Source organism: Meles meles, chromosome X (genome assembly GCF_922984935.1).
Source record: "Meles meles chromosome X, mMelMel3.1 paternal haplotype, whole genome shotgun sequence".
Lineage (NCBI taxonomy): Eukaryota > Metazoa > Chordata > Mammalia > Carnivora > Mustelidae > Meles > Meles meles.
Genome location: NC_060087.1, coordinates 72,913,324 through 72,939,985, shown reverse-complemented (window position 1 = coordinate 72,939,985; position 26,662 = coordinate 72,913,324). Strand labels below are relative to the sequence as shown.

Here is a 26,662-nt window from a genome sequence, read left to right as displayed (position 1 = left end):
CAGCTGTACTTTGGTATATGTTGATCTATTATTTCAATATCTTTGGGATTTGTAACATTTTAAGATTTTAGTACTCTATATCTGCTTTTAGTCATTATGAATAATCAAAATTGATATAATATCTATTTTCAAATACTGAAGTATATATAATTCAGAAATAGTCATAAATGAATCCTTTGAAAATAAGTGAAGAATTAAATATTAAAGTTATTTAAAGTATTTATTGTCTGAATTATATGAATGCAATATATATGATATATAAGTATATAAATAATGCAGATACTCAATGTTTGGACATATGTTCATGTTACATGTTTCAAATTCTGTTCTAAATTAAACCCTTGAAAATCACTTTTTCACACATCAGTGGAGTTTGAAAAAGGACAACTCAATTTGAAAGTTAACTGCACTCTAATGATAGAAGAATGAAAATGAGATCTACCAGCTATGTCTAATATTTTGTTTACACTTTTTAGATTTCCATTTTGACAGTACCAGGAGAGGAACCAGGAACTTTTGCTGTTCGAGTCATTGAGTTGTGTCCTTCAACAATGACATGCATGAAAGGCACATGTAAGCACAGTAGAATCTGTTTGTTTTATGTGTTTGTTTAGGAAGTAAAAGGGGGCAGACGTTGATAAAGTTGTCTGGGTTCTGGTTATAGTTTTGCCATATATTTTTTATTCACATTCTTTGTTCACACACTTTATGTTCATAGAGTAAGTCATTTTATTGTCTTGCCTCTAATCATTTTTGTGGCTGGATCTTCATAGGCATAATTTATAAACCCTCCAGTGAAAGAATTTCTGTGACTTTATAGTTCTTTCTGTAACTTTACTTAAGCTTATTAGAAACATACTTTCACAAAATTTGTTTTCTTTACTGCTATTACTCTTCTTTGCTTTTCCTCAGAATTCTTTTTTTTTTAACATTTTAATTATTTGACAGAGAGAAATCACAACTAGGCAGAGAGGCAGGCAGAGAGAGAGGAAGAAGCAGGCTCCCTGCTGAGCAGAGAGCCCAATGCGGGACTCGATCCCAGGATCCTGGGATCATGACCTGAGCCGAAGGCAGAGGCTTTACCCCACTGAGCCACCCAGGCACCCCTTTCTCAGAATTCTTAATCCAGTTTATGAACTTCTCCCATATGTAAATTCTCTATTTTTTATGAGTCTAAAGTTGGGTACCACTTTATGTTCTTTTACCAGTCTGTATCAAAATTTCTGTCTCTAATACTGCCAGATACCATGCCTTGTAGAACATATTTCTTAAAGGTGTTTCACTAAGTAGAAATCAGCAAGGATACATTGGATATCATTATGCCTAGACCTAAACTATGTACTGCAGGGATTACAAAAAAACAGAGGGTTGCATGCCTGATTTGAAATGTTTATAATCTTAATGCACACCTAATAGAACAAGATGATATTAGCTGTGTGCAGTGCATTCTGCTAGACATTTCAGGATAGGTAAAGATGAGTATGACATAGGCCTGACCTTAGGGGACTCAATCTAGTGGGACAGATCAGAGAAACAAGTAGCTGTAAGAGTCAGAATATGAAAGTACCACGAGAGGAACCAACAAAGAGTGGACTGTAGAGATTCCTAGGAAGGAAACAACAATGTCATTAGCTAGATTATTTAGACTGCTATAAATTTATATTAAGTTTTATTCAAACTGTTACATGAATTATGAGAAGCAGAAGACTGATCTGGTTTGGCATAGTCAGTGAAAACCTGTCTATGTTTTCTTTTTTTTTTTTTTTAAGATTTATTTATTTGACAGATAGAGATTACAAGTAGGCAGAGAGGCAGGCAGAGAGAGAGAGAGGAGGAAGCAGGCTCCCAGCCAAGCAGAGAGCCCGATGCGGGGCTCGATCCCAGGACCCTGGGATCATGACCTGAGCCGAAGGCAGAGGCTTTAACCCGCTGAGCCACCCAGGCGCCCCCTGTCTATGTTTTCAAGTGTAAAACTATTACTTACTAAAAGACGTCAGAAGTGTGGTTAAACAGAGAGAATTGGGAACTTGTTGCCAGCAGGGAGAGTGAAGTAAACTTGTCCCTTATTGCTGTAATCCTAAATTTCATTTTGAAAAGTAGCTCACTGGTGGTTTTCCACCTTTTACAGTGATTTGTGAATTAAGTAAATTTTTACCATGATGGTTATCTTTATCATTATTGTTATCATTATTGTTCCCTATTACCTTAACAAGTTTTTTCCATGTCTTTTTACCTGTGTTAGTATCTTAGATATAAAATAAAACTGCACTCATCTTTGGTTTTCTTAATTAAATTTATTTTATGTTTGTGAATATTTTGTAAATTTCTTTTTATAAATTTATTTTTTCTGTGTGAAATATTTTTGTATGTCCAATCTAATAATATGTACTCACTATTGACAGTTTGAAAGATGTAAAAAAGAAAAGTAAAATTACTGTAATCCTACCCCTAGATGATGAACACTTGGTGTGTTTTTTTATCTTGCTTTTTTATATGTATATACATACATATTTCCATAAATATGCAATACTATTTTATATATTGTTTTATAATCTGCTTTTTAAAAGGCTTAATACTACTTACTTAATACTTAATACTACTTACTTAATACTTACATTTTGCATGTCTACAGTATTTTCAGTGGTTGTGGGTATACTGTTTTTATTTAATCCCATGTGGTTGAGATTATGAGAAAATTTATACTTCATAGTCCTATAAAAAACAGCCAGTCTAATAAACAAATACTTGTAAAATTCCATTATTTTTTAAAACTTCTTTGGAATTATTGGGTCAAAGTGTATAGTTTTTTTTTTTAATTTTACAATTATAGATTCATAGGTATTTGCAAAGATAATACAGAGAAGTCCCATGTACCTTTCTCTCAGTTTCTTCCAGTAGTTCTGTTTTACCAAATTGTAGCACGATATCAAAACCCAAGAGTTTGACATTGTTATAATGTGCATGTGTAATTTTATCACATGTATAGATTCCTGTGACCATTACCACAAGGAACCCTTGTATTGCCCTTTTATAGCCATAACTACATCCCTCCCTCCCCACATCAGCTATCTAATCCCAGGCAACCACTAATCTGTTTTCTCTCTCAGTAATTTTGTCATTTTGACAGTGTCATACAAAATGAATCCTATAATAGGTAAGCTTTTTTTTCTTTATTAAATTTTTTCTTATTTTTATTTAAAACAGTAGATAATCTTGAGGTGTTTTTTTTTTTTCCTCAGTAAAATTTTCTTAAGGTTCACCTAACTTGTTGCATGCATCTACAGTACATTCCTGTTTATTGCTGAGTAGTAGTCCATGATAAGCTGTACTTCTTTCTGGCCTCCATGGTTTCTAATGAGAAATCTGCTGCCATTTGAATTGTTTTTCAACTGTAGGTAATGTTTCCCCCCACCCCAGGCTGCTTTCAAGATTTTTCTTTGTCTTTAATTTTTAAAAGCTTCAATGTGATGTGTCTTGGCATAGATTTCTTTGGAATTATTCTGTTAAACATTCATGCAGCCTCTTGAATTTGTAGGTTTATGTCTTTTTGCCAAATTCAGAAAATGTTCATCCTTTTTTTTCTCTGAATACTTTTCAGCCTTGTCGTCTTTCTCCTCTTCTTCCGGGACTCATGTGACATGGCTATTAGAACTTTCACTATAGTTCCACATGTCTCTGAGGCTCTGTTCATTTTTTTAATTCAAAAATACTTATTATACCTATTAAGAAGAATGCATCATGCTGGGGACAATGGATTATACAAAGGAGTATAGCCAAAGTAGTAATAATAATAAGCCAGTACAAAGAGTAAGAAGAGCCCAAACTATGTGTGCTTCTGTTCATTTTTATGAAGAGCCCAAGTGATGTGTGTTTCTGTTCATTTTTATATAGGCTATTTTCTTTCATTTTATATTGTGTCATTTCCATGGTTCTACTTTCAAGTTCACGGATTCTTCCCTTTGTCCATTCCATTCTGTTGAACCCATCCACAGAGGGCTTTAAAAATTTTTTTCTAATTTTTTTAAAAAATTTAATTACTGTATTTTCCAGTTCAAAAATTTCCATTTGGTTGTCCTTTAAATCTCCTATATGCTGAGGTTTTCCCTTTCTTTCCAGAAATTGTCTCTTGTTTCATTTGTTTCCAGCAGATTTATAATTACTCACTAGTGCATTTTTATTATGGCTGCATTAAATCTTACCTAACCCAACAGCTGTGTCCTGTTGGCATCTGTTGATTGTCTTTTTTCATTCAAATTGAGGTTTTCCTATTTCTTGGTATAATGAGTAGTTTTGGATTGCTACCTGGGCATTTTAATTATTCTGTAGTGGGGCTTGGATCTTACTCTGTTTTAGCAGGCCTCCACTGACACTGCTTTGGTGGGAAAAAAGGGTGATATCTTGTTAGCCAGGGAGGTGGCAGTTCCCCACTTGCCCTCTGCGGGCACCTGGAGGTTGGAGAAATTCCTCATTACTGCAGAGTGATTATAGTGTATGCTACCTAGTAGGCCTCCACTGATTTCCATTCTGGATAGGGAGAGCACAGGAGTGCCTTGTTAACTGCTCCCCACCTGGTCTTCATTGACACAATGGGAGAGGGGTATGGTTTTATTACTCAGGCAGTGGTGGAAGGGAGACCTGACTCTCCATTTGGCCTCCTCTGACAAGACCCCAGTGTCTCATTACTGCTGGAGAGGGGTAAAAATCCAGGATCCTGCCATGGTCTCTACTGAAACTTCAGATTAAAAGTGAAGGGATGGAGAAACATTTATCCAGCAAAGGGATGTCAAAAGAAAGCCAGAGTAGCAGTACTTAGACAAACTAGACTGTAACAAGAGACAAGGACATTATATAATAATAAAGGGACAATCCAACAAGAAGATGTAACAGTTCTAAGTATTTATGCACCCAAATACATTAAACAGTTAATAACAAACATAAAGGAACTAATCAGTAGTAACACGATAATAGTAGAGGACTTAAACACTGTACTTACATCAATGGACAGATCATCCAAACAGAAAACCAACATGGAGACAATGGCTTTGAACGACACGCTGGACCAGGTGGATCTAAACGATGTATTCAGAACATTCCATCTTAAAACAGCAGAATATATTTTCTTTTCAAGTGTACATGGAACATTCTCCACTATAGATCAAATATCGGGTCACAACAGAAGTCTCAACAAATTAAACAAGATCTAAGTCATACCATTCATCTTCTTATTTTTTATTTTAATTCCAGATAATTAACATACAGTGTTATATTTGTTTCAGGTGTACAGTGTTGTGATCTGTCAGTTCCATACATCATCTAGTGCTCATCACAGCAACTGTACTCCTTAATTTCTATCACATATTTCACCCATCCCCCAACCCACATCCCTTCTGGTAACTATCAGTTTGTTCTCTTTAGTTAATAGTCTATTTCTTACCTTGTCTCTCTTTTCCCTTTGTCTGTTCTGTTTCATAAATTCCATATATGTGTGAAATCATATGCTATTTGTCTTTCTCTGACCTATTTCACTTAGCATTATAGTCTATATCCATATTGTTGCAATTGTCATGCAGTTGTCATAATTTCATTTCTTTCACTGGCTGAATAATATTCCATTGTGTATATGCATATATACTACATCTTCTTTATCTGTTTATCAATTGATGGACACTTGTGCTGCTTCCATATCTTAGCTATTGAAAATAATGGTGCTAGAAATATTGTGGTGCATGTATTCCTTTGAATTAGTGTTTTTGTATTCTTTGGGTAAATACCCAGTAGTGTAATTGCTGGGTCCCATGAAAGTTCTACTTTTTTTTTTTAAAGATTTTATTTATTTATTTGAGAGAGAGCATGAGCAAGGAGAAGGTCAGAGGGAGAAGCAGACTCCCCGTGGAGCTGGGAGTCCGATGCGGGACTCGATCCCGAGACTCCGGGATCATGACCTGAGCCGAAGGCAGTCGTCCAACCTTTTTGAGGAATCTACTGTACTGTTTTCTACAGTGGCTGCATCAATACACATCACCAACAGTTCAAGAGAGTTCCTTTTTCTCCACATCTTTGTCAACACTTATTGTTTCTTGTGTTGTTGATTTTAGCCATTCTGACAGATGTAAGGTAATATCTTATTGTGGTTTTGATTTGCAGTTCCATGACGGTGAGTGATGTTGAGCATCTTTTCACGTCTGTGTTGGCCTTCTCTTTCTTCTTTGGACAAGTATATTCATGGCTTCTGCCTGTTTCTTAACTGGGTTATTTGGGTTTGCTGTGTTGAGTTTAGTAAGTTCTTTACATATTGGATACTAACCCTTTATCAGATACGACATCTGCAGATTATCTTCTCCCATTCTTTAGGCTGCCTTTTAGTTTTGTTGATTGTTCCCTTCACCGTGCAGTAGCTTTTTATTTTGATAAAGTCCCAGTAGTTCATTTTTGTTTTTGTTTCCCTTGCCTCAGGAGAGGAAAATGTTGCTACCACCAGTGTCAGAGAGTTCTCTTCTGGAATGTTTATGGTTTCAGGTCTCAGGTTTAGGTCTCTAATCCATTTTGAATTTATTTTGTGTATGGTTTAAGAAAGTGGTCCAGTTTCATTATTTTGCATGTTACTGTACACTTCTCCCAACCCTGTTTATTGAAGAGACTCTCTTTTTCCCATTGTATATTCTTCTCTGCTTTGTTGAAGATTAATTCATCATATAATTGTGGGTTTATTTTTGGGTTTGCTCTTCTGTTCCATTGATCTATGTGTCTATTTTTATGCCAGGACCATACTGTTTTGATTACTACAGCTTTGTAGTATAATTTAAAAACTGGAATTTTGATACCTCCAGTTCTGTTTCTCTTTTTCGGGATTGCTTTGGCTATTTGGGATCTTTTGTGGGTTCTCTGTAAGTTTTAGGATTATTCTTATTTCTATGAAAAATATTGTTGGCATTTTGATAGGAATTGCACTGAATCTGTAGAATGCTTTGGGTAGTATAGACACTTTAACAATGTTTGTTCTTCCAACCCATGAACGTGGCATGTCTTTCCATTTGTTTGTGTTGTCTTCAGTTTCTTTCAGAGTATAAATCTTTCACATCTTTGATTAAGTTTATTCCTAGATATTTCATTGTTTTTGGTGCAGTTGTGATTGGGATCGTTTTCTTACTTCTCTTTGGCTACTTCATTATTGGTGTATAGAAATGCAACAGATTTCTGTACACTGACTTTGTATCCTGCAACTTTCTTGAATTCATTTATCAGTTCTAGTAGTTTTAGGTACAGTCTTTCAAGTTTTCCATATAGCGTATCATGCCATCTACAAATAGTGAAAGTATTACTTCTTCCTTATAGATTTACGTGCCCTTTATTTCTTTTTGTTATCTGATTTCTGTGACTAGATAATACTGTGTTAAATATAAGTGGTGAGAGTGGATATCCTTGTGTTATTCCTGATCTTTGGGGAAAAGCTCTGTTTTTCATCATTATGATGTTTGCTGTGGGTTTTCATATAAGGCTTTTATTAAAGCCTAAAAAAAAACTACTTTAGACCTACTTTGTTGAGGGTATTTATCATGAACAGATGTTGTACTTTGTCAAATACTTTTTTTCTGTCTGTTGAAATGATTATATGGTTTGTATTCTTTCTCTTATTGATTTAATGTATCAGTTCGATTGATTTGCAGATACAGAACCACCTTGCATCCCACAAATAAATCCCATTTGATCATGATAAATGATTTTTTTAATGTGTTGTTAGATTCAATTTGCTAGTATTTTGTTGGGGATTTTTGCACCTATGTTCATCATAGATTTTGCCCTGTAGTTTTCTTTTTTTGTGCTATCCTTATCTGATTTTAGTCTCAAGGTGATATTGGCCTCAAAGAATGAACTGGAAGTTTTCCTTTTCCTTTTTCTTTTTTTTTTTTTAACATTTTATTTATTTATTTATTTGACAGAGAGAGAGAGAGAGAGAGTGAAAGAGGGAACACAGGCAGGGGGAGTGGGAGGGGGAGAAGCAGGCTTCCCATTGAGCAGAGAGCCTGATGTGGGGCTTGATTCCAAGATCATGACCTGAGCCGAAGACAGACGCTTAACAACTGAGCCACCCAGGTGCCCCTTTATCCATTTTTTTGAAATAGCGTGAAAAGAATATGCACTAACTCTTGAGTAAATGTTAGGTAGAAATCGTCTGTGAAGCCATCTGCTCCTGCACTTTTCTTTTTTGGTAATTGTTTGATTACTGATTAAATTTTAGTTGCTGGTAATCACTCTGTTCCAATTTTCTGTTTGTTCCTGTTTCGGTTTTAGTAGGTAATATGTTTCCAAGAATTTATCCATTTCTTCTAGGTCATCTAATTTGTTGCCTTATACTTTCTCCTAATATTCTCTGTGTAATTGTGTTTCTGTGGTATTGGTTGGTATTTCTATTCTCTCATTTGTGATTTTATTTATTCCAGTCCTTTCTCTTTTTTTCTTGATATGTCTGGCTAGTGGCGAATCAGTTTTATTAATTTTTCAAAGAAACAGCTCCTCATTTTGTTAGTCTATTCTTTTGTTTTGTTTTAGTTTCTGTATCATTTATTTCTGCTCTAATCTTTATTATTTCTTTTCCACCTGCCGGTTTTATATTTTATTCTTTCTCTAGCTTGTTAGAAGGTTAGATTTTCACTTGAGATTTTTCTTGCTTTTTGAAGTAGGCCTGCTTTGCTTTAAACTGCCCTCTTAGAATTGCTTTTGGTGCATCCCTAAGGTTTTGAACTGCTCTTTTCTTTTTTTCATTTACATTTGTTTCCATGTACTTTTTAATTTTTTCTTTTATTTCCTGGTTGATCCATTCATTTTTTAGTACCATGTTATTTAACCTCTCTGTATTTGTGGTCTTTCAAGATTTTTTTCCCTCTGGTTGACACATAGTTTTATAATGTTGTGTTTAAAAGAGATGCTTGGTATAACTTCATCTTTTCAAATTTGTTGAGGCTTGTTTTGTGGTCTGATATGTAATCTATTCCAGAGACTGTTCTGTGTGTACTTGAAAAGAATATATATTCTGTTTTAGGATGGAATGTTCTGCATATATCATATATATTTATATATATTCATATATGTTAAGTCCATGTGGTCCAGTGTGTCATTCAAAGCTATTGTTTCCTTGTTGATTTTTTTTTGCATTTTAATTATTTTTTTTATTTGTTTATTTGTTTATTTACAGCATAACAGTGTTCATTGTTTTGGCATCACAGCCATTGCTCCATGCAGTACGTGCCCTCCCTATTACCCACCACCTGGTTCCACAACCTCCCACCCCTCCCCCCCGCCCCTTTAAAACCCTCTGGTTGTTTTTCAGAGTCCATAGTCTCTCATGGTTCATCTCCCCTTCCAGTTTCCCTCAACTCCCTCTCCTCTCCATCTCCCCATGTCCTCCATGTTCTTTGTTATGCTCCACAAATAAGTGAGACCATATGATACTTGACTCTCTCTCCTTGACTTATTTCGCTCAGCATAATCTCTTCCAGTCCCGTCCATGTTGCTACAAAAGTTGGGTATTCATCCTTTCTGATGGAGGCATAATACTCCATTGTGTATATGGACCACATCTTCCTTATCCATTCATCCGTTGAAGGGCATCTTGGTTCTTTCCACAGTTTGGCGACCGTGGCCATTGCTGCAATAAACATTGGGGTACAGATGGCCCTTCTTTTCACTACATCTGTATCTTTGGGGTAAATACCCAGCAGTGCAATTGCAGGGTCGTAGGGAAGCTCTATTTTTAATTTCTTCAGGAATCTCCACACTGTTCTCCAAAGTGGCTGCACTAACTTGCATTCCCACCAACAGTGTAAGAGGGTTCCCCTTTCTCCACATCCTCTCCAACACACGTTGTTTCCTGTCTTGCTAATTTTGGCCATTCTAACTGGTGTCAGGTGGTATCTCCATGTTGTTTTAATTTGAATCTCCCTGATGGCTAGTGATGATGAACATTTTTTCATGTGTCTGATAGCCATTTGTATGTCTTCGTTGGAGAAGTGTCTGTTCATATCTTCTGCCCATTTTTTGATATGATTATCTGTTTTGTGTGTGTTGAGTTTGAGAAGTTCTTTATAGATCCTGGATATCAACCTTTTGTCTGTACTGTCATTTGCAAATATCTTCTCCCATTCTGTGGGTTGCCTTTTTGTTTTGTTGACTGTTTCCTTTGCTGTGCAGAAACTTTTGATCTTGATGAAGTCCCAAAAGTTCATTTTTGCTTTTGTGTCCTTGGCCTTTGGAGACATATCTTGAAAGAAGTTGCTGTGGCTGATATCAAAGAGGTTACTGCCTATGTTCTCCTCTAGGATTCTGATAGATTCCTGTCTCACGTTGAGGTCTTTTATCCATTTCGAGTTTATGTTTGTGTACGGTGTAAGAGAATGGTCAAGTTTCATTCTTCTACATATCGCTGTCCAGTTTTCCCAGCACCATTTATTGAAGAGACTGTCTTTTTTCCATTGAATATTTTTTCCTGTTTTGTCGAAGATTATTTGACCATAGAGTTGAGGGTCCATATCTGGGCTCTCCACTCTGTTCCACTGGTCTATGTGTCTGTTTTTATGCCAGTACCATGCTGTCTTGGTGATCACAGCTTTGTAGTAAAGCTTGAAATCGGGTAACGTGATGCCGCCAGTTTTGTTTTTGTTTTTCAACATTTCCTTAGCAATTCGGGGTCTCTTCTGATTCCATAAAAATTTTAGGATTATTTGCTCCAGCTCTTTGAAAAATACCGGTGGAATTTTGATCGGAATGGCATTAAAAGTATAGATTGCTCTAGGCAGTATAGACATTTTAACAGTGTTTATTCTTCCAATCCAAGAGCATGGAACAGTCTTCCATCTTTTTGTGTCTTCTTCAATTTCTTTCATGAGTGTTCTGTAGTTCCTCGAGTACAGGTCCTTTACCTCTTTGGTTAGGTTTATTCCCAGGTATCTTATGGTTCTTGGTGCTATAGTAAATGGAATCGATTCTCTAATTTCCCTTTCTGTATTTTCATTGTTAGTGTATAAGAAAGCCACTGATTTCTGTACATTGACTTTGTATCCTGCCACGTTGCTGAATTGCTGTATGAGTTCTAGTAGTTTGTGGGTGGAGTCTTTGGGGTTTTCCATATAAAGAATCATGTCATCTGCGAAGAGAGAGAGTTTGACTTCTTCCTTGCCAATTTGGATACCTTTTATTTCTCTTTGTTGTCTGATTGCCGTTGCTAGAACTTCAAATACTATGTTGAACAAGAGTAGTGAGAGTGGGCATCCTTGTCGTGTTCCTGATCTCAACGGGAAGGCTGCAAGCTTTTTCCCATTGAGGATGATATTTGCTGTGGGTCTTTCATAGATAGATTTATGAAGTTCAGAAATGTTCCCTCTATCCCTATACTTTGAAGCGTTTTCATCAGGAACGGATGCTGGATTTTGTCAGATGCTTTTTCTGCATCCATTGAGAGGACCATGTGGTTCTTCTCTCTTCTCTTATTGATGTGTTCTATCACACTGATTGATTTGTGAATGTTGAACCAACCTTGCAACCCAGGGATGAATCCCACCTGGTCATGGTGGATAATCTTTTTAATGTGCTGCTGGATCCTGTTTGCTAGGATCTTGTTGAGAATCTTTGCATCTATATTCATCAGTGATATTGGTCTGAAATTCTCCTTTTTGGTAGGGTCTTTGCCTGGTTTGGGGATCAGGGTAATGCTGGCTTCATAAAAAGAGTCTGGAAGTTTTCCTTCTGCTTCAATTTTTTGGAACAGCTTCAGGAGAATTGGTGTTATTTCTTCTTTGAAAGTTTGGTAGAATTCCCCAGGGAATCCGTCAGGTCCTGGGCTCTTGTTTTTTGGGAGGTTTTTGATCACTGCTTCAATCTCGTTACTAGATATCGGTCTATTCACGTTGTCAATTTCTTCCTGGTTCAATTTTGGGAGTTTGTAGCTTTCCAGGAATGCATCCATTTCATCTAGGTTGCTTAGCTTATTGGCATATAACTGTTGATAATAATTTCTGATGATTGTTTCTATTTCCTTGGTGTTAGTTGTGATCTCTCCCTTTTCATTCATAATTTTATTAATTTGGGCTTTCTCTCTTTTCTTTTGGATTAGTGTGGCCAATGGTTTATCGATCTTATTGATTCTTTCAAAAAACCAGCTTCTAGTTTCATTGATACGTTCTACTGTATCTCTCGTTTCTACCTCATTGATCTCTGCTCTAATCTTGATTATTTCCCTTCTTGCATGTGGACTTGGTTTGATTTGTTGTTGATTCTCCAGTTCTTTAAGGTGTAGAGACAGCTGGTGTATTCTGGATTTTTCAATGTTTTTGAGGGAGGCTTGGATGGCTATGTATTTCCCCCTTAGAACCGCCTTTGCTGTATCCCATAGGTTTTGGACCGAGGTGTCTTCATTCTCATTGGTTTCCATGAATTGTTTAAGTTCATCTTTGATCTCCTGGTTGATCCAAGCATTCTTAAGCAAGGTGGTCTTTAGCTTCCAGGTGTTTGAGTTCCTTCTGAACTTTTCCTTGTGATTGAGTTCCAGTTTCAAAACATTGTGATCTGAGAATATGCAGGGAATAATGTCAGTCGTTTGGTATCAGTTGAGTCCTGCTTTGTGACCCAGTATGTGGTCTATTCTGGAGAAGGTTCCATGTGCACTTGAGAAGAATGAGTATTCTGTTGTTTGAGGGTGGAATGTTCTGTATACGTCGATGAGGTCCATCTGGTCCAATGTTTCATTCAATGCTCTTATTTCTTTATTAATTTTCTGCTTCGATGATCTGTCTATTTCTGAGAGAGGCGTATTAAGATCTCCTACTATTATTGTATTCATATCAATATGACTCTCTATCTTGATTAATAGTTTTCTTATGTAATTGGGTGCTCCCATATTGGGGGCATAGATATTCACAGTTGTTAGATCATCTTGGCGGATAGTTCCTTTAATATTATGTAGTGTCCTTCTGTATCTCTGACTACAGTCTTTAGTTTAAAATATAATTTATCTGATAGGAGAATCGCTACTCTGGCCTTCTTTTGAGGCCCATTGGCATGAAAGATGCTTCTCCATCCCTTCACTTTCAGTCTGGGTGTATCCTTAGGTTCAAAATGGGTCTCTTGTAGACAACATATGGATGGGTCCTGTCGTTTTATCCAATCTGCAACTCTGTGTCGTTTTATGGGTGCATTTAGGCCATTCACATTGAGAGTGATTATTGAGAGATAGGTTTTTATTGACATCGTGTTGCCTTTGAAGTCTTTCTGTCTGTAGATTGTTTCTATATTTCTGTTCAATGATATTCTTAGGATTTTTTCTCTTTTATAGGACCCCCCTTAATATTTCCTGCAGTGTCGGCTTGGTGGTTGCATAGTCTTTAAAGCCTTGCCGGTCTTGGAAACTCTTTATTTCTCCATCCATTTTAAAAGTCAGTCTTGCTGGATAGAGTATTCTTGGTTGCATGTTCTTCTCATTTAGTACTCTGAATATATTTTGCCAGCCCTTCCTGGCTTGCCAGGTCTCTGTGGACAGGTCTGACGTTATTCTAATGGGCTTTACTCTGTATGTAAGGAGCTTTTTTGTCCTAGCTGCTTTTAAGAGGGTCTCTCTTGAAACATAATTCCTCAGTCTAACTATAAGGTGTCGTGAGGACTTTCGAGAATTTAAAATCTTGGGAGGAAATCTCTCTGCCTCTAGTACATGAACCTTGTTTCCATTCGTGAGACTGGGAAAATTTTCATAGACAACTTCTTCCACTATATCTTCTAGACTTCTTTCTTTTTCTTCCCCTTCAGGGATTCCAATAATTCTGACGTTGGAACGTTTCATGGCATCGTTTATTTCCCTGATTCTGTTTTCGTGGCTTCTGAGCTGTTTGTTCCAGGCTTCCTCCTGATCCTTTCTCTCTATCTGTTTGTCCTCCAGATCACTAATTCTATCTTCTGTCTCAGTTACCCTAGCTTTTAGAGAATTTAGATTGGATTGGAACTCATTGAGAGCATTTTGAACATCATCCCTGGTGGCTTTCAGTTCTGTCCTAACATTGTGAACATCATCCCTGGTGGCTTTCAGTTCTGCCCTAATCAATTCTGTTTGGTCATCCATGGCTTTCTCCAACCTAGCTATTGCCTGGATAATTGTTAGTCTGAATTCCTTGTCTGACATATTGTCTATGTCGATAGCCATTAGCTCTGTTGCAGAAGGCCCATCCTCTGTATTTTTCTTCTGTTGGGTATTCCTCCTCCTAGTCATTTTGGAAAGAGATGACTGACCAGATGCAGCTGGACTTATCGATTGTGGTGCAGTCAATGTGCACCCTGGAACGCTTCTGTGCAATCAGGATTCCCCACCCAAATGAGAGAAAAAAGAAAAAGAAATAGAGAAGAAGAAAGAAAAAAGGAAAAAGAAAAGAGAGAGAGAGAGAGAGAGATAGGAAAAAAAGGGAAGATAAAAGAGAAGGCTCAGCCCAAATGGGCCACAAGGTAAGATTTATGAAGTATACAAACTAAAACAGACAAACAAAAAGACTGTTAAAGGTATATGACAAGAGAAAAAAATATATATATATAAGCAAAAAAAAAAAAAAAAAAAAAGGGAAGAACCTCATCAGAAAGAACCCCAAGTATAAGATTTATATATTATCAGGACAAACACAAATTCACAGAAACACTGACAGAAGGAAAAATTGGGAGAGTGGTTATAAATTCTCAGTGTGGGTGAGGAAGGTTATTTTGATTCTTCCTGAAGGTATCTTGATGTTTTTGTTAAGGGACTCAACTTTCCTAAGTTACAGGGGGATTAGAAACTGGTTTGCCTGTAGGGGTAGCATTGGTTGGGGAAAGGGGATTACCTTGAAGTTTAACTCTATATGCATAGTAGACAATAAAAATTAAAAAAGAATAAACTAGACTAAACTAAGTTAAAATTAAAAAAGAATTAAAAAATTAGAAAAGCAAAAGAAAAACACGGGTGTATGTATCAAATAGTTCAGGTTAGAAGGTTATTAAAGAATTTGATGTACTGGACATCTCAGTGTGATGGTAAATAGGTTAAAAAATTATCTGTATGTATAGGAAAAAAGAACCAGAATATTGGTAAAGAGTTAAAAATAAAAGTTGTATTTATGAAGTAGTGGTGGTTGTTCTCTTGTAGTCTTTTTTTTTTTTTTTCTTCCTTCCTGGTTGGTTTTCTGGAGGAGGGGCCTGCCACGTGGGTTTTCAGACAATGATGTTCCCTGAGTTAGGTCCTCCCGCTCCCCTCAAGGGGGTGAGCTCTGAGGAAACTGTTTTTTTCAGGCTTTTGTTCTCTGGGGGTTTTTATGTTCTTTCATCTGCTTTCTCTCGCCTTGACAGCTTTTGATGGTTTTTGGAGGTTTAGAGGAGAGCAAAGTGCACCCCGACCTCCCTCTCAGAAGCCCCAAAATGTTTTGGAAAAGCTACTGGCTGAGTTGGTTCTGAGTCACTGTCCCTTGGGATGCAGGAGCTCCTCGCTGTACCCAAAACCAGGGCAGCGGTGGCTGTCTAGGCAGCTCCAGACCGCCAGAGAGGTTCTGAGCAGAGATCGTACACTGAGATTTTCCCGCTGTCCTGGGCTGGGAATGTCTGGTTTTTCCGGATGCCAGAGCTCCAGGCTAGCGCCTATGAGCACCTATCCCAAGGGAGGGTGTGGGACGTGCGCCTTTCAGGATTGCCGTCTGGCCAGGCTCCCAGCCCCTCAGGGGAGCCAGACCCTACTCGTTCTCGGCGCGCTGGCGTTCAGGCGCACTGGTGGCTCAGGGACGGAGACCTGATTTTTCCACCACACTCTCTCTGGCTCAGTGCCAGGGGAGGCTGTCCTGGGTAGGGGGACTTAGGTCCCTGACCCTAACCGCCCAGGTTCCCACTATTACCCCCCCTTGATCCTTTGCACTTTGTTTTTTGAGTGCTTTCAACCAGACTCCAAGTTAATGCTGGTCCCCAGACGCAGAGCACTCTCGTGTTGGGGTATTACTTTCCAATCGGTCACCTCTGGTGGCTCCTTCCCCCTTTTGTTTATCTTCCTATATCAGTCTGATGCTCCCAGTCTGCTTTACCTGCCACTGGCGTCTTCTGCTCCTGTAGGGATCCAGACGTGTGTAATTCTGATCTCAGGCTGATTTCATGGGTGGTTGGAGTTCTTTGGTAGGTAATCAGCTCACTTTAGGGTACAGGTTGAAATGGTGCCTCCTCCTACTTCCCCGCCATCTTGACTCCCCACTCTCCTTGTTGATTTTCTGTTTAGATGATCTCTACATTTATGTATGGGGTGTTAAATTCCTCTGCTCTTATTGTATTATTATTGATTAATTCCTTTGTCTTTTATTAACTGTTTTATGTATTTGGGTATATGAATATTTATAATTATTTTATCTTCTTGTTGGATTATACCCTCATTATTATATAGTGTCTTTCTTTGTTCCTTATTACAGTCTTTGTATTACAGCCTGGTTTCTCTCTTATAAGTATTACTGATCTAGCTGTCTTTTTTTTTTTAATTAATTTATTTATTTTTATTTGCTTATTTACAGCATAACAGTGTTTATTGTTTTGGCATCACACCCAGTGCTCCATGCAGTACGTGCCCTCCCTGTTACCCACCACCTGGTTCCTCAACCTCCCACCCCACCCCACCCCCTCCCGCCGCCCCTTCATAACCCTCTGGTTGTTTTTCAGAGTCCATAGTCTCTCATGGTTCATCTCCCCTTCCAGTTTCCCTCAACTCCCTCCCCTCTAGCTGTCTTTTGACATGCACTTGCATAATGACTTTTTCTCCACCCCCTTACTTTCAGTCTGCAGGTGTCATTAGGTGTAAAATAGGTCTTATCTTTTTATTCATTCTGTCACCCTATGTCCTTTAACGGGAGTGTTTAGTCCATTTGCATTCAAGGTAATTATTGATAGGTATGTATTTATTATAATTTATTACTACTTTGTGGTTTTTTCTGGATATTTTCTTTGATCCTTTCTTGTCTTTCTCTCCTTCATGGTTTGATGGTTTTCTTTAGTGATATAGTTTGATTTCTTTCTCCTTATTCTTTGGCTGGTTTCTGATTGGTGGTTGCTATTAGGTTTGTATGTAGTATCATCTTCATATAGTAGTCTATATTAAGCTGATGGTCATTTTAGTTTGAACCCAGTCTTTACTCTTCTTTTCCCTACGTTTTAGGTATATGGTGTCATTTTTTACATCCCTTTTTTGGGTTTTCCTTGAATGACTTTTTACAGAAATAGTCATTTTTACTATTTTTGTGTTTTCTACCTTCATACTGTCAATATTGGTCTTTTCCTTTCCACTCAGAGTCACCTTTAAAATTTCTTACAAGGCTGGTTTAGTGGTCATGAACTCCTTTAGTTTTTGTTTGTCTTGGAAACTCTCTCCTATTCTGAATGATAACCTTCCAGAGTATTCTTGACTTCAGATTTTTCCCATTTAGCATTTCGGATATCTCATGAAACTTTCTAATGGCCTGCAGAGTTTCTGCTAAACAATCCCCAGATAGCTTTATGGGGTTTTCCTTATATTTAACTGTTTTCTTTTTCTTGCTGCTTTAAATATATTTTTTGATCTCTGTATTTTGCCAGTTTAGTTACATTATGTCTGGTATAGATCTACTTTTGTTGCTTTTGTCGGGGGTGTCTGTACCTCCTTGATCTTGATATTTGTTTCCTACCCCAGATTAGAGAAGTTTTTAGCTATAATTTTTTCAAATGAATTTTCTGCCCCCTTTTTTCTCTCTTCTTCTGTGACTCTTATAAAGTGAATGTTATTATTTATGTTTGATAAACATAATAAACTCAGGAGTCCCTGAGTTCCTCAAGTCTATTCTCATTTTGAATATTTTTTTCTATCTCTTTTTCAGCTTGATTACTTACCATTATTATGTTTTCTAGTTCATTAATTTGTTGCTCTGCTTCTTCCAGCCTCCAGTTCATTCCATCAAGCCTATTTTCATTTTTTTAATTGAGTTCTTCATCTCCACTGTTATTTCTTTTTTTTTTTAAAGATTTTTTTATTATTTTTTATTTATTTGACAGAGAGAGATCACAAGTAGATAGAGAGGCAGGCAGAGAGAGAGAGAGAGAGAGAGGGAAGCAGGCTCCCTGCTGAGCAGAGAGCCCGATGCGGGACTCGATCCCAGGACCCCGAGATCATGACCTGAGCCGAAGGCAGCGGCCCAACCCACTGAGCCACCCAGGCGCCCCTCCACTGTTATTTCTTATGTTCTACAGTCTCACTGATGTCTTCTATTCTTTTCTCAAGCCCAGTGAGTATCTTTAAGATCATTGCTTTACATTCTTTTTTTTAAAGATTTTATTTATTTGTGAGAGAGAGAGAACACAGGAGTGGTGGGGAGGAGGGATGGGTGGGGGGAGGGATAAGCAGACTCTCCACTCAGCAGGATTTAGGGCTCAGTCCCAGAACCCTGAGATCATAACCCTAGCTGAAGGCAGACGCCAAACCTACTGAGCCACCCAGGCACTACAACTTTAAATTCTTTATCAGGCATGTTACTTACTCTTTTGCTTATATCTTGGCCTGTGGCCTTGTCCTGCTCTTTTCATTTGGCATAAATTTCTTTGTTTCTTCACTTTGTCTACCTCTCTGTGTCTGTTTCTTTGTGTTAAAAACATGAGGTATATCTTCTTCTCTTAAAAGTAGTGACTTCGTGAGGAAGAGGTCCTGGAGTGCCTTGCAGCGCTCCCCGGACATAGTCTTGTCCTTTTCTTTCATTTGGCACAAATTCCTCTGTTTTCTCACTTTTTGTAAGTGTCTGTGTCTGCTGTATATGTTAGGATAGTTAACTGTGTCTCCTGTTCTTCAGGGTAATAGCTTATGAAGAAGAGGCCCTGTGGTGCCCTCAGTGAAGTTTTTGCTGTTACCCAGGGCCTGGCACTTCAGGGAATGTCTCCAATGTCTGCTTTGTGTGCTCTGCTCTTGTGTTTGCTTTATCCTTCATGCCTTCATCAGTGGAAGCTTGCTTTCCCTATTGTGGATAATGTTTGGTCCTTGTTCTGAATATGGTGAGTTTCAATTAGAAGTGCTCTGGTCTGCTTGTGAAATGAGACCTTTCAGCAGTGCTGCTGGAACCAAGCCCCTTCAGAACTCCTGGGTGAGGTGTTGTAGGGTATACAGGTATTTGGGCTGATTTTCTGGCTCCCTCTCTGGGACTGACACTAGTGACTTGGAAGGTTGGTTCCACTGGAGCATTGGGGGGTGGGGAGCAGGGCTCTGTGTAAGCAAGTTAGGTCCCCAGTGTCAGCACGCACTGTGCTACTTTCAGCAGGTGGCTCTGTGCTTATGAAGAGGGGTTGGGAGGGGAAATGGCATCTGCTAATTCCTTTGTTACCAGAGGAGAATCTTTGAACACTGCCTCTCTAGGATATGCTCCAAGATGAGCAGATAACCTGCCCATTCTGTTGCCCAAGGGCTCTTCAGATCACCATTTCCATGCTGTATGTCCATGGACTGTTTGCCCTGTCTTCTCTCCAAAAGCAGCACAGTGCTCTCCAGTTCTCCCCCAGCCAAGCCCGCTTACCTTTAAAACTGTAGAATTATCCCCTGCTGGTTGTGAGAACTGATGAAATTTGACTCCTCTCCAAGCCAGTTGTTGTGGGGGTTTGTTTTCCCCATGGGCTCCCCTGTGTGTCTGTCCATCTCTCAGCCTCTATACCTATTGCTCCCTCCCCACCATAGCAGTCACAATCCATTTCTCTCTCAAAACATGTCTCTGCACTTCAACCTTCTTTTGTGCGGCCTCTCTCTCCTTTTAGTTATAGGGTTTGTTCTTTAAGTCTACAGGTTGATTTCTGGAGTATTTAGAGTGATTTGGTAGTTAACTCCTTGTATTTGTGGGACAAAGTGATCCTAAGGTCCTTATACTCCACTGCCATCTTCCCCTACCATGCATCTTTTCTGACCACAATTTGGTGAAACTGGAAATCAACCACAAGAAGAAATTTGGAAAGAGCCACAAGTACATGGAGGTTAAATAATGTGCTACTAAACAATAAGTGGGTTAATGAAGAAGTCAAAGGAAAAATACAAGAAGGCATGGTAACAAATGAAAATGAAAACACAATGGATCCAAGACATTTAGGATGAAGCAAAAGTGGAAAGAGGAAACTTTCTTGCAATACATGCTTAACTCAAGCAGCAAAAAAAACTTCATATAAAGAACGTAACCTACACGTAAAGCACCTAAAGGAGCCTCCAAAAGAACAAACAAAACCCAAAACTGGCAAAAGGAAGGAAATAAAAATTAGAGCAGAAATACATGATATTGAAACACGAACAGACCAATGAAACCAGTACTTGGTTCTTTTGAAAAAATAAATAAAATTGATGAACCTCTAGCTGGACTTACCAAAAAAAAAAAAAAAAAAAAAAGGACTCAAAATCACAACTAAAACAATACCACAGAAAGACAAACAATTGTAAGAGAATATTCCCAAAAAGTTATATGCCAACAAATTGGATAACCTAGGAGAAATGGATAGATTCCTAGGAACATATAACCTGCCAAAACTGAAGCAGGAAGAAATTGAAAATTTGAACTGAGTGATTACTAGCAATGAATTACTAGCAATGAACTCCAGGACCAGAGGGCTTCACAGGTGAATTTTAACAAACATTTAAAGAAAAGTTTATTCCTTTTCTTCTGAAAGTATTATAAAAATAGAAAAGGAAGTGAAACTTCCAAATTATTTCTAAGATGAATGCTTCATCACCCTGATAACGAAATTAAAGTCACTACAATAAAACAAAACCTGAGGCCAGTATCTCTAATGAACATAAATGGGAAAATCCCCAACAAAATACTAGCAAACCAACTCCTGCAATCCCTTAAAAAAAAATCATTCATCATGATCAGATGGAATTTATTTTCAGGACCCAGGGGTGGCTCACTATATGCAAATCAATCCATGTGATATATCACATCAATGAAAGAAAAGATACAAATCATATGATAATTTCCGTAGACACAGAAAAAGCTTTTGACGAAGTAACATTCATGATAAAACCCTCAACTAAGTAGGTCTAGAGGAGACATATCTCAACATAATAAAGGCCTTATATGAAAGCCCACAGTGAATGTCATAATCAATGATGAAAAACTGAGAGCTTTTCCCCAAAGATCAGGAATAACCCAAGGATGTCCACTGACCACATACATTCATCCTAGTCAGAGAAACCAGACAACAAAAAGAAAGAAAGGGCATCCATATCAGTAAGAAAGAAGTAAAACTTTCACTATTTGTAGATGACATGATACTATATATGGAAAATCTGAAAGAGTGTACCCAAAACTACTAGAACTGATAAATGAATTCAAGAAAGTTACAGGATACAAAGTCATTGTACAGAAATCTGTTGTATTTCTATACACTGATAATGAAGCAGGCAAAAGAGAAATTCAGAAAACAGTTCCATTTACAGTTGCACCAAAAAAAAAAAAAAAAGAAAAAAAAAGAAATACCTGGGAATAAACTTAACCAAAGATGTGAAAGATTTATATATATTTTTTTATTTTATTTATTTGACAGAGAGAAATTACAACTAGGCAGAGAGGCAGGCAGAGAGAGAGGAGGAAGGCCCCCCGTGGAGCAGAGAGCCTGATGTGGGGCTCGATCCCAGGACCCTGGGATCATGACCTGAGCCGAAGGCAGAGGCTTTAACCCACTGAGCCACCCAGGTGCCCCGAAAGATTTATATTTTGAAAAAACTTTATAGTTTTCAATGATAAAAGAAATTCAGGATGACATAAAGAAATGGAAAGACATTCCATGTTCATGGGTTGGAAGAACAAATATTGTTAAAATGTCTATTCTGTGCAAAGTAATATACATAGTTAATGCAATCCCTATCAAAATTCCAATAGTGTTTTCACAGATCTATAAGAAAGAATCCTAAAATTTGTATGTTACCACAAAAGACCCTGAGAAACAGTGAAAACAATCTGTTCTATCCTATTTTTATTTTATTTCAGTGTAGGTAACAGACAGTGTTGTATTAGTTTCAGGTGTACAATATAGTGATTCAACAATTTCATACATCATCCACTGCTTAACATGACAAGTATACTCATTAATCCATCCCCTCTATTCAGCCATTGCCCCACACTCTTACCCTCTGGTAAACCATCAGTTCTTAGTAGTTAAGAGTAGGTTTCTTGGGGCGCCTGGGTGGCTCAGTGGGTTAAGCCTCTGCCTTCAGCTCAGGTCATGATCTCAGGGTCCTGGGATCGAGCCCCACATCGGGCTCTCTGCTCAGCAGGGAGCCTGCTTCCCCCCCCTTTCTCTGCCTTCCTCTCTGCCTACTTGTGATCTCTCTCTCTCTCTGTCAATAAATAAATAAAATCTTTAAAAAAAAAAAAAGAGTAGGTTTCTTGGTTTGTCTCCATCTCTCTCTCTCTCTCTCTCTTTATTTTTGGCTCATTTGTGTTATTTCTTGAATTCCACATATGAGTGAATCATATGGTATTTGTCTTTACCTGACTGACTTATTTCTCTTAACATTGTACTTTTTTTAAGAAATTTTTAAATTTATTTGAGAGAGAGAGAAACCATGAGAGAGAGAGAGCACAAGCACTCAATCCCAGGGCCCTGGGATAATGACCTGAGCTGAAGGCGGATGCTTAACCGACTGAGCCACCCACTGCCCCAGTATTGTACTTTCTGGCTCAATCCATATTGTTGCTGATAGCAAGATTTCATTCTTTACTGATGAATTAAATTATACACACACACACACACACACACACACACACACACACATCCCTCATCATCTTTATCCATTCATCTATATCACTGGACACTTGGGCTGCTTCCATAATTTGGCTAGTGTAAATAATGCTGCAATAAACATAGGGGTGCATGTATCCCTTTGAATTAGTGTTTTGTATTTTGGGGGTAAATAGCCAGTAGTGCCATTAATGGATCATGTGGTAGTTCTATTTTTAACTTTTTGAGGAATCTCTGTACTGTTTTCCACAGTGGCTGCACCAGTTTGCATTCCCACCAACAGTGCACAAGGGTTCTTTTTTCTCTACATCCTTGCCAACATCTTTCATTTCTTCTCTCTTTTTTTTTTATTTTAGACATTATGGCTGGTGTGAAGTAATATGTCATTGTAGTTTTGATTTACATTTCCCTAATCCAAACAATCTTGAAAAAGAAAAAAAAATGGTTGTATCATAATTCCAGGCTTCAATTTATATTACAGGCTATAGTAGTCAAAATAGTATGGTACTGACCCCCCAAAAGATACATAGATCAATGGAACAGAATAGAAAACCAAGAGAGAAACCCACAATTATATGGTAAAGTACTTTTCAACAAAGGAGGAATGAGTGTACATTGTGAAAAAGATTGTCTCTTCAAGCAAATGCAGTGGAAAACTGGACAGCACCATGCAAAGTAATGAAACTGGACCTTTTTGTTTCATTACAGACTAACCTAAATCCAGAATGGATTAAAGACCTAAATGTGAGATCCAAATCCATAGAAATTCTAGAGGGCACAGGTGGTAATTTTTCTGACATATGCTAAACTATATGTCTCCTGAGACAAAGGAAACAAAAGCAAAAAATAAAATACTGGGACTACTTAAAAATAAGAAGCTTTTGCACAGTGAAGGAAACAGTGAATGAAACTAAAAGGCAACCAATGGAATGTGTGAAGATATTTATATATGACATTCTATAAAGGGTTCCTATCGAAAATAGATAAAGTACTTCTACAACTCAACACCCGAAAAACAAATAATCCAATTTACAAATGGGCAGATGACATGAGCATATATTTCTCCAAAGAAGATATACAGATGGCCAATGGACTCATGAAAAGATTCTTAGTTATCACTTAACATCAGGGAAATGCAAATCAAAACTACAAGGAATTATCACCTCACACCTGTTGGAATGACTAAAATCAACTCCAGAAACAGTTCAGGTCATGATCCCAAGGTCCTGGGATTGAGTCCTGCATTGGGCTCCCTGCCTGGCAGGGAGCCTGCTTCTCCTTCTACCCTTCCCCCCTGCTTTTGCTCTCTCTTGCTCACTCTCACACTCTGTCTCTCAAATAAATAAATAAAATCTTTTTTCAAAATACTGAACTACTCTACAATCCAGTAATGACATTTTATCAAGAAATACAAAACACTAATTTGAAGGAATACATGGACCCCTATATTTATTGCAGCATCATTTACACTAGCCTATTTATGGGAGCAGCCCATGTGTCCATCAGTAGATGAATGGATAAAGAAGATGTGGTTTATATATGCAGTAGACTATTATTCAGCCATAAAAAGAATGAAATCTTGCCATTTGCGACACCATGGATGCAGCTAGAAATTATAATGCTTAGTGAAATAAGTTAGTCAGAAAATGGCAAATACCTTCTGATTTCACTCATATGTGGAATTTAAGAAAAAACAAATGATCAAAAGAAAAATGAAAGGGAGAGGGACTAAGAAGCTAAGAAACAGACTCTTCACTATATAGAACAAATGATGGTTATTCGAGGGGAGGTAGGTAGAGAGATGGCTGAAATACGTGATGGGGATTAAGGTATACATTTACCATGATGAGCACTGAGTGATGTACAGAGTAGTTGAATCACTATCTTATTCACTTGGAATAAAAATAACACTGTATGTTAACTATACTGGAATTAACATAATTTTTTTTTAAAAGGAAGAAAGTGAGAAGACTGTGAGGAAGAAATGACCTCATTACAGCATATGTGCCTGAACCACCAGGGGCCTCAGAAGGTTAGGACAGTTTGTGGAAAAATTAGGCCAAAATATGGTCTCAGACCAGCCATGTCTTATCTGGAGACTAGTTGGAAATATGTGAAAACCCAACCCTGGCCTACAACTTCAGAAACTGTTCTGAGAAGCCTGAGAAGGTGATTCAGAAACACATAAAAGTATGAAAGCTGCTGCTACAAAGGAATGAGATACCTTATTAGGGTGAAAAGGTGGTGTCAAAGCAAAGATTGCATCAAAGTTTAAAAGACAACGAACACTTTATTGAAGAGTATTGCAAAAAAGAGAGAGGGCAGAACAACTCAGTCTGAATTCAGCTCCCCTGAGGTAGAAGATGGGAGGGTTTTTAAGGGTTCGGGTGAGCTAGTGGCAAAGTACTAGAGGATATTAGCAGTGAAGGGAGTTGTTGTGAGCCATTTGGGTTTGCTAATAAACTATTTTATGGCAAAATAATGGTATATAAGAGACTTTGCTGTTTCATATTATAATGATAATGTAAGGTTTGCTTATATAAGTTATCTGTTACAAGTAGAATTTTTGAACTAATTTTTATTTTGAGGGAGGAATATATTCATGTATATTTATACACACAAACACATACATTTGTGCATATATTGGTACATCAGCATATTATGCAGATAAATTCTGAGTATATGCCAAAATAGTCACAGCAGTGATTATCCCTGAATGATGGGAATACAGGTAACTGACATGTTTCTCTATTTGTTTACCTTGATTTGCTGACTTCTCTATAATATGAGTTAAAAATAGACTTAAGTAGATATGCCACAGACATAAAGGATCATATTGCATAAATGTATAATAGTGTGATCAAAATTGACATGCTGTGCCACATAGTTATAATTTTTATTATGTCCAGTTGAATCCAGTTTCAGGTGTATATTTCCAGGCCACTAAGATATAAAAATGTTTCATGTGGTCATTAAATTTGAGTTTTTTCCTTAATTTTCATTCTCAAATCTTACTACTTTGGCAAATATTGCCTGAAATTTTAAACTGCTTTTCCAAGTTACCCTGCAACATAATAATCAGTGACCCATCTTAGGTAAGTCCTTTCTCACATGGCTCCTTTCTTCTTTGTCATTTAGATTCTGTTCCTGCTTAATTCATTTACTTATGTGTGTGTATACTCTCCTATCCCCACACCTCTTCTTCATGTCAGCTTATTCACAAATGTCTTTCTATTGATTGAAGACAGTGAATGCCTCTTGTGTTCTGCAGTCATAAGTAGCATGAAGTGGAACTGTAACCTTCACATTTTCTTTTTTAAGCAACACCATAGTTATTTCCCTGGTATTTTGAAATAGTTTAATGTCCAGTGTATTTTGGGGGAGAAACACTAAAATATGTTTTATGTGCATATGTTTGTCTTATTAGTTTTCTCATATAATAGAGTTACATTTATTTATGGAATTATTACCAAAGTCAAGGAACTTCCCTCATACTATTAAATTCTTCAGAGTACAGTGTTGTGTGGTAAGACATGGTGGTAGAGCATCTCTGCACATCCCAATTATAGGAGATCCTTACTTTTGGAGGAAGTGTACGCTTTGACAGTATCTTTTAAAGCAGTTTGTGGAGTCTGCTCACCCTGCCTTTCACACAGGGACTGTCAGTCAGCTGGGTAAGAGTAACCTAGACTACTGCATAGGTCTTATTTAGGCCTGCCTAAAAGAACACAGAAATGGCAAGATCATTTGTCCAAGGTCATATGGTGATATTTATCTTTGAAATACAATAATAATAATAATAATAATAATAATAACAACAACAATGGCTATCATGACGTATTTGCTGGAAGTAATGGGGTAAGTACCCTCATTAGTTATTTCATGCATTCCTTAAGAAAACCCTATGAAG

General features: G+C 37.6%; 1 protein-coding gene across 1 annotated transcript in view; it reads left to right on the top strand.

Moving 5' to 3' along the window:
* CHM (CHM Rab escort protein) overlaps positions 1–26,662 on the top strand; it is a 267,198-nt gene that overhangs the window by 187,793 nt on the left and 52,743 nt on the right. Inside the window, exon 12 of the mRNA XM_045996016.1 lies at positions 477–573. Coding sequence (XP_045851972.1) covers positions 477–573 — 97 coding nt within the window. The remainder of the gene's footprint in view (positions 1–476; positions 574–26,662) is intronic.